This window comes from Vitis riparia, chromosome 4 (assembly GCF_004353265.1).
Source record: "Vitis riparia cultivar Riparia Gloire de Montpellier isolate 1030 chromosome 4, EGFV_Vit.rip_1.0, whole genome shotgun sequence".
Classification (NCBI taxonomy): Eukaryota; Viridiplantae; Streptophyta; class Magnoliopsida; order Vitales; family Vitaceae; genus Vitis; species Vitis riparia.
Window position 1 is genome coordinate 17,996,683 of NC_048434.1, and position 9,088 is coordinate 18,005,770.

At 40.8% G+C, this 9,088-nt stretch overlaps 1 protein-coding gene across 2 annotated transcripts; it reads right to left on the reverse strand.

Moving 5' to 3' along the window:
* Positions 1 to 2,438: 2,438 nt before the first annotated feature.
* On the reverse strand, positions 2,439 to 8,675 carry LOC117912563 (BEL1-like homeodomain protein 2). 2 transcript variants are annotated; one of them, XM_034827201.1, is made up of 5 exons: positions 8,393 to 8,675; positions 6,738 to 8,137; positions 5,233 to 5,618; positions 4,461 to 4,521; positions 2,439 to 3,345 (listed from the first exon to the last, which is right to left on the reverse strand). In XM_034827201.1, exons 2-5 carry the CDS (start codon positions 8,067 to 8,069, stop codon positions 2,719 to 2,721), a joined length of 2,406 nt encoding a protein of 801 aa, XP_034683092.1. In that variant the 5' UTR covers positions 8,070 to 8,137; positions 8,393 to 8,675; the 3' UTR covers positions 2,439 to 2,718. The 2 variants fall into 2 exon arrangements, with proteins under 2 accessions (XP_034683092.1, XP_034683093.1); XM_034827202.1 differs by lacking the exon at positions 8,393 to 8,675 and having other exon boundaries at positions 6,738 to 8,382.
* Between the last annotated feature and the right edge of the window lie 413 nt (positions 8,676 to 9,088).

Sequence of the window (9,088 nt, forward strand, 5' to 3'; positions counted from 1 at the left end):
TTCTGGAGCTGGAAAACACATAAACTACCCTTGTTTAATCTTATTTATGAATAGGGTCCTTGAAGCCTATGAACCATGTTCTTCATAAAAGGCCACCCACCAGAAAAGTCACATTTATAACACAATGAATGGGTGAGGCAAAACAGCTCATTTATTGACCCGCTTTTATTTTGTGCAAGAATCATCAGACTAGGGAGTAAATGGGCTTCTCTCTCCCTCTCTCCCTCTCTCCCGAGTTTGTTCAATGATTTCTTCATCTCCATCCACAGTGAAAATTCTCTTACACCCACAAAAAGGGCCGTCAATCCTATGCATAGCTCAAGTAGTTTTCACTTTTCAGCACCCCTCGGTGATGTTTCCACTGGGCGCTACAGACACCATAGGAGAGGCCCTACACAAAATTTAAGAATTTTACCTAGAAGGAGGATCACCCATCAAAGTGCCTTAATCTTGATGGTACACTTTTTTCTTTCTTTCTTTTCTTTCTTTCTTTCTTTCTTTCTTTCTTTCTTTTACCTAACAACCACCCTTGAAGAAGAATGGGATGGAAGTGATAGTGACATTGCTTGATAACTACATAAGTGGAAACAAGAAGGGAAACACTGATCTTCATAGGGATTTTTTTTTAGGAGCTGCTCCATAACTGTTTGATTGCTGCTGCATCATATCATATACCCGAAACACTCTAGTTTATAGACTTTCTTACATGAAATCATAGATATTGTGATTGAAAGGGGCGTGATCGCTGCAGCAGAACAACTCGGAAAACCTAATTGTAGGCCATTTTGTTTTTGGTTAGTTATAGTGTTTCTCAAAGAAAAAGCAACAAATTAGGTAAAGGGTTACTGTTGCTTTGGAGATTATTGTTTTGGATTTCAAGGAACCTTCGTGGCGTCGGTTGTCAGGTAAAATAACAAAACCTCATAGAGGTTTAGGCACAAAAGAGAGAAGATATTGACAAACAACTGGGTGTGTGTATTCCACTATGTTGCACCATCCACCATCTGCGTAAGCATGGTTTTTAGGTTGGTACTATTTCATTTTTTTGTCTTTTCCTCCGCCTTCTTTTCTCAACTACCAAACAAACCACGTATGTGATTACAATTATCTATTTTATTGGATTAATTCTTAAGGACCACTCGCTGGTATCTGTCTTAAAATCTTTAAATCTTGCAGTGCTGAAGAAGGCCCTTTTGCAAGCATGAGGAAGGGTCACTAGACACAGTGAACAGAGCTGCATTGTTTGTTCACACTAGTCAAGGGAAGGCCTGATGGATGGATCATCAGTGTAAAGTGGCAAACTTCTTCATTTATTTTTTCACTGAGAACATGACAAGAGGAAGTTAAGTTCGAATAGTTGATCAAGTACCATGATAATGACCAATAAGCTAGCATGCCGTGGAACAGTGATTCAGGCACTGGGGGGACAGGAAGCAAGTAGGGAAATAAAATAAAGAACTGCAGATGTTTTATTTTTCTTCACTCAACAAACATGTCACGATCGTTTTGGGATGAGCAAAATTTTGATTGCAAGTAAGATTAAGGAATTCTCTTACCACCATTCATTAGAAAATACATGAAAACTAATTAGAATTAATTATGAGGTGAAATGGAGGCCTTGGAAGCCATGTTGTGAGTTGTAACCATCTCCAAGGCTCTTCATTCCACTTCTAAGACTTGAATTTTTTGTTCCTCAACAACGGTACTGACTTTGATTTCACAATTAATTCCATCAAATTAGTCCTACCACCCTACGCCCCACCTATTTTAATAGGAGAAATTTATTACACAAAGAAAAATTAAGTGGTGAAATAAATGGAGATGAAAATGGTCACATGTGCCATGGAAGAAATAGCTGTTTGGAATAGCAGTCCTCTTAAATTTATATGCATCCCTCTTCGGTCGTCCCATCCTCTGGTGATTTCTAGGATTTTACCAGGGAGACAGGCATTTTCACCGGTAATTAATGCTGCTTCTACTGGCTGCGGAGATGTTTCTAGCCATTATTTCTCAACAATAACGTTGTTGTAACTTGTACGTGGGACCGCCAACAGCTCCTCATGAAATTTAAAACCAAGAACAGTGACTTCCCAATTGGTGATTTTAAAAAGACAGAAATTTCAAAGTGGCATGCATGCTTTAAATTCAAGCTCACCTGCCATCTCTCTGCATTTGAATTTACCACCATTCAATTTCAAAACATCCATAGCTTTCAAGATATACTCAAAATCACTATCACATTAAGATTGGCGATATACAGATTAGTAGAATGGAATGAGTAGCCCACCTGTAGGGTTCAATCATCACTATCAAGATTTTGACCACGGGAACACGAAAATGGTCAATATATATATATATATATATATATATATATACGCCCATGCACACACACAATAGATTTACTGATATAATTAATCACCCAATAATCAAGACGAAGGTATAATAATTCTCTCTCTAAACATGTTTCCATATTATTTTAGAAGTATATACTAAAGTACAAAACCTTTAGTACATAAAAGGCAAAAGATGGAAGCAAAACAATGTACTATACAATTACAACAGACCTCATAAGGCTAGCTAATGTAATGCTACGTTTCTTGGGATGATGATGATGACGATGATGATAGATGTATTTTCTTAATAGATCAATTAATTATGGAAAGAGGAAAACCAAAAACAAAAAAGATTGATAAGATGGAACTGGGGGATCGAATTGTTTTAACAGCCACCGAAGTCTCTAACGGAGAAGGGACTCTTGTCCGGGAGGTTGCCGGCGTGGCGGAGGCCGAGAGTGAGGGAGACATCACCGGCGGTGGTCCCGAACCTTATGAGTGTTGACCCAATGTCAGGGTTAGTAGAGGTGGTCCCGAAATCAGAAGAAACAAGGCTTCCGCGGCGACAGGTGTCATCAACAGGGAGTCGATGGTGCAGGTCAGAGTCATGGGTGGTCGGAAAACATTGGGATACGGGTGGAGGTGGTGACACGTCAGCGGAGGTGGAGGTAGTGGTGGTGGTGGTGGGGATAGTGGAGGTGGCTTGTTTTGCTTGGTTTTCCGAGAAGCATTGTCTATTGATTGCGATGAGTGAAGGGTCGCCATCGGCTGCATTGATTTCGGATCTTTTGCCCGTTGCTGTAGTTGTTGTTGTTGGTGTTGTTGATGCTGTGGCTGCACCTGCACCTCCTGCACCTGTCGAAGGTGTTGGTGTCTGTGCTAGCCCACTACTTTGCAGCTGATTCACTTCTCTCTCTTCTGATCCCTCTTCTTCTTTCGTCTCCTGCTGGTACATTTCCTCCACCATGGGTTTCCACAACCGGACCCTGGCATTAATGAACCAGTTCGAGACCTGGAGAAAGAAATTAGAAAACACAATCAAACAAAATATGTATATCCGCAACATTTAATTCTATTTCAAAAATACATTGATGGGACTGTCTTTCTATTTATGGTTTCCATTGTGACAGTGCAATTTGTATGTGTTTTTTTTTTTCCTGGGATGTTAACGGGTTTCCCGGTGAAAAGACAATCCCGACCTTGCAGATCAAAGTCTACACACTTCTCTATTAGTTAATACTGTACACCAGCAAGAAAGGATGTTGGGCAACTCCATTTATGAGCGAGCCCAGATCACAGTCCTTTATTTCCAGCAGATGAGTTTTGAGTTTTGGCCTTTCATGCAGACAATTATCCAGTTTTGATGTGACAACAAGAAGTATGTATCAAAAAACCAAAATGTTCATATGATTATCATAGTCAAGCTTGCAGCTTTTTTTTTAATTAAAAAAATAAATTAGTGTTAGGATCTTTGTAGTGCAATATGGAAGAGAAAAAAAGGGGAGAGCTGCGTTTAATGATGTGATGAAGAGGTAGATGGAGTTGCATGACTACGTACTGAAGTTCCGCACAGTAATAAATTAACATGGGAAGCCTTTGTTGAGAAAACAAGAGGTAGAGTTTTTTCTTTTCAAAAAGGAAAAAGACCAGAAATTCAGTGTTTCAAGTACAGAAAAGTTTATAAATCGTCTTTATGGTTGAAATGGTGTGGTTGGACAAGGGAGAGGGAATCAAAGCTGCAAACTCTCATGTCTCATCTCTTGCTGTACTTGCATCTGCTCTTATTGACTATTGGGTTCTCTCTCTATTTCAGAATTTATAGCCTGGCCGGTGAGAAAGAGCACGAAGGGAGAAATAAAGGAGGAAGACACTTGGGTGTTTCAGCAACAGAAAGAAGAGAAAATTTAGAAATAGAACCCAAAACCATGCAAGTTCAACTGAACATACTGATGGTCATTTCCGTGATGGGTTTTCTTGTTTTCTTTGGTTTTCTCTTCTCCGTGACTGTTTTAAATGAAAGAAAGAAGAGGAGCATATGGAAAAGATGATTACTGGCTCTGCCTTTTTACTGTATTTACTGTTATGTTGCATGAGTATGGAAGAGAGAGAGAGAGAGAGAGAGAGAACCTGATTTCTCGATAAACCAGTCTGTCGTGCCAACAGATGCTTATCTGCATCGCTTGGGTACCTGAGAAAGAGACCAGAAAATGACATCAGAGACCTTACCTAAAACGTATAAAGAGAAACAAAGCTTTTGTGCATCCGTAGATGGGATTGAACCTTTGTTTCCCTGCATGGGCGTGAGAATCTAAAAGAGAAGATCAGTAGTAACAGCAGCAGCAGCTGCAGAAGTAAATAGGACAACTGCACTCGCTCATATTTCTTATTGACTCTTATTATACTTATTATTGCCAGGCATAGATTCATTAAAGAAAAAAAAAGGCCTAGAGAAAAGAGGGAGAGGCGGTCAGTTAAATTACAGTTTAATGGAGTCCTTTCTTCATAACTAATTCCAGGCGTCGACCAAAGACTAAGTATGCTATTATTGAATCAGGAGAAAACGCAGTGCGCAAAACGAAGATGTTCTATTTACAGCTTTCTTCTGACGAGACAACGTCCAAGGACGCTCGCTGCCTCACTGTTGCCTTCTATACACAACTCTCTCTCTCTCTCTCTCCCTCTCTTTGGTTTTTTTTTTTTTCTTTTTCATATTAAAAAAGGGAAGTGGACTACAAGGAAGTCATGGATTTGAATTTTGTATCTTCTACACAGTAACTAAACAGAGGTATATATGGTTAGGGCCTGGCTTCCTATAATTTTGTAATAACCATTTTGCTTTGATATTTTCATTAGGGAAGAAGCAGATTGTGGAGTAGTGATATAGGGAAAGGTGACGTACGGATGAAGGAAGTGCTCAAAAAGCCAGGATCTCAAAATGTTGACAGAACGTTCAGGCAAGCCTCTTTGGGGTCTCCAAGCTTCTTGTTCCATCATTCCCATTTGATGGAAGGCTCTTTGCTGTCTGAGGCTTTGCTCCAACAGCCTCAGCCTCGGTGTCTCTCCTTTGGTCACTCCTGAAGTCCCCGAGGGGTCTTTTTCTCCAAGCAGCTCGCAGCTGTGCTTCAGTTGTACTGCAATTGCATCCTTCAAACACCGGAAGTGCCTGGACATGGCCTTCTGCGCTAGTGCCGTGTATGGAACTGCCGCTCCGAACCCCATCACCAAATCAAACGAGTTCACCACCATTTGCATTTGTTCACAGTAGTGATTGTATCTTCGATCCACCTACAGTCAATGTTACATACACCCACAAAATAATAACGAAACGAATAAATCAAACATTCAATTTAGAGTATGATGAGACTTAAGAGATTGAGATACTGGTCAAAACACAAAAACCAATGCTATCATTGAATAAGAATTTATGATATCGCTCCTCCTACCATCCCGACCCAGAAACTTTTCACTGTTATCTGTACTGCCCACCAGCGAAAGAGAAGTAAATAAAGCAAGAAATGCCAAGAGCAAGAAAAAAGAAAAGAAAATCAAAAGCTCCATGTGGAATTTTACAAGGGATGGAAGATCTCAGGAGAGGAGAGGAGAGGAGAGAAGAAAGATGAGATGAAAAAGGGAGGTTCTTCCAGAATTTTATAACCCTAAAATTTGTAGACTACACTTTGCTGCTCTTAAGGAGGGAAGGCCAAAGTAGAAGAATAAATGCGTGAATCAAAGGCTGTGTACAGTGATATTATTGTTAATGGGAACAAAGAATATCCTTGTGTTTCTTTCCTTCTCTCTTTTCCCAATACGGCCAATAGATGAGTAAGAAATAAAAAAAGAAAAGAAAAGAAAAGAAAACAATCCCCAGGTCAACTAAGACATAAATCAATGGCTTTCTCTGCAATACTACCATGATAGGTTTGGATCTCTTGGAGCAGCGGCATTCCTAACAACTTTCTACGTATAATAGTGCCTCACTGCCCATCTTCCCAATCACAAGGAACGTCATTTCTTACTGGACACAGGCCCCAAATAGTAGTCTCTCAGGTTCTCACCAAACTCAAATCAGCAGTATCCTAACACCCCACCAATCGAATAACTGAAATAAAATACAATTTGAAAAAAAAAAAAATTATGCAATCAAACTCAGCCAACTTGATCCTATGAAAGAACTATTGCACCAGCCGGCTTTTCTTCACCCTGGTGTATAAAATATTCATGGAAACTTGCCGGAATTTTCTATTTGTCTTCCCTCTGATTTTGAAAACAATTAACGGACTAAATAATTTATTTTTTTTCAAAAAAAAAAGAAAAGAAAAAGATCGGGGTCTTGACTCTTGGTAGAGGGAGAGAGAGGGAGAGCAGAGACGGGGAGGAGAGGAGAAAAGGAGAGAGATTACATGCCTCATCAAGCATGGATAATAGTTTGACCTTTCTTCTCTGATGCTCAATTCTATCAGCAGCTGACAAAGGAGGAAGATCTTTTGACGAGGATGAAGAGCCGCCTCCACCAGCACTGCCGCCACCTGGATTAGAATTAGGGTTGGTGTTGTGTCTCCCAAACTTGTTCTTCTTGAACTGACCCCTCCCAACACTGCAAAATTCTTCCAATAATTCTTGGGCAGCCTTCACATACTTGGAATTCCTCATAACATTCACCGCTCCCAATGAAGATCCAAACCCGACATGAACTTGGTGGTTGTGACCCACTCCCCCTTGCAAATGCAATGGCTGTTGATGACCGCCCAAGCTCTTATACGGATATTGAGCCGAAGAAGAACCCCCTCCTTGGCCGTAGAATAGCATGCCGCTGTCTCCCATCCTCAATTCCTCGGCTTTAGCTGCTTCCAAATGTTGCAATGAAGAGGATAGGGACAAGGAAAGGCCTTGGCCTTCTACAATTCCTCCAATTTCACTAGGGTTGTTACCGCTTTCATGACCGCTATCAGGAACCCATGTGAATTGGGATGTAGGTATTACACTAGCACCAAAAGCCCCCCCTCCTGGTGCAGAAGCAGTAGCAAAGCCTTGGAGGGAAGTGGATTGGTTTGGAAGCAGCATATGAAGTGTAGAAGAGGTTGCAGGAGGATGGGGATGAGGATGGGGTTGTGGAGGTGGAGAAGGTGATCTGGGTTGCGGATTCATGAGGAAAAGCTGCATGGCAGCAGCTGAGTCCGCATTAATGCTTGAAATCTGATGATGATGCTGAGCTAGACTGTCACGGTTATTTACGTTTTGATTCTTTGAATCACCCAACGGTCCCAAACCTCCCACCATCCCTTGTCTGCTCCCATACCATTCCGAGTTACTCACCCCCGTTACCGCCGTTGCTGGCCGCGGGTTCCGATAATTCGATGGCAGCTGATGCTCCAACAGTTCCGCGGCCGTGGTGGCTCCAGGACCAAAATTGAACATTTCAGACAACATCCCAGCTGTCTCGTACACGGGAAGCCCACCAGATTCTTCTTCTTCTATGGCCACTAATGGCGGTGGCGGTTCGAACCCTTGCACCCTCAGCTTATCCCTCCGGATCTGCTGTGTTATGTGCTGCTGTTGCTGCTGCTGTTCTTGGTGTGTCACCGCCGATCTCTCGAACCCATTCGAGAAACTGAAGATACCTTGGTGGAAGTCTTGGGACATAGAATTTGCAAAATTGGACTTGTGGGCGATTGGAATTGGGTTGTGGACCTTTGAGTGAGAGAAAACAGGTGGAAGAGGCGGTGTTGCTATTCCCATATCAGTATCTTCTTCATCATCGTCGTCTCTTTCTTCCGCCTTGTGACTCCCACTTCCTTCTCTTAACACTGTCCATCAATTCAGCCATGGATCGGTTAGTCAAAAGCAAAACAAAGCACTCCCATTATGGAGTAAGAGCTATTGATGAGGATTATAGACAAATAGTAGATTTAAAAGAGAAAAAAAAAGGAAGAGGAAGAAGAAGAAGAAACTAAAGAGAAAAAGAGAAGGCATCAAATGGGTCTTTGTTGGTGCTTTCTCAATTTTTCCTTTTTGCCCCCCCTTTTTTTCATTTTCAGCTTTGCTCATCGATGTATATACACCTCTTAGAGTTGCAGGTCGTGAAAGGGTGCAAAGCTCTCAGACATCGTTTTCTCTTCTGTGGGTTGAAAGCTTCTTCAAAATTGTTTTCTTTCTCTCCGCGTTGTCTCTAACTCTCATCTCCTCTCTCTCTCTCTCCTTTTCTCTCTCTTTCTTGCTCTTTGCAGTAGACGTTCTGCAAATTGCCTTCTGGAAAGAGAGATGATGAAAGAGTAATAATAATAAAAAAATATGGAGGCTTGGCACTGATATATCTCCCGCAAAAAACACCCCCAAGAGAGAGAAGAGAAGAAGTCGCTATTGATCTTCTTAACCTCCTCCTTCCCCACCAATATATATATATAAATATTTTTTTTTGTTTTTACATTTATTTAATTCATTATTCAATCAACTTGGTATAGAAATTTATGAAAAATCTGACTTAAAAATTAAGAAAAAAAAATAGTCTTCATATAATAATCAGTCTCGCAAACTATATCCTAAAATACAGTTAAATATAAAATGACTAAAACAACCCTTGGGGAAAATATGGAGGGTGTGGCATAAAGTACTTAGGGGTAGAATTAGGATGACGAGAGAGAGGAACTTGGATGGTATCTAAACAGACATTATCAATCAATAACGTCGTCGCCAATAATAATCTTCTAGCATTATTCTCTAATACATAGTATTATTTAAAGACCAAAATGCCACTCGAA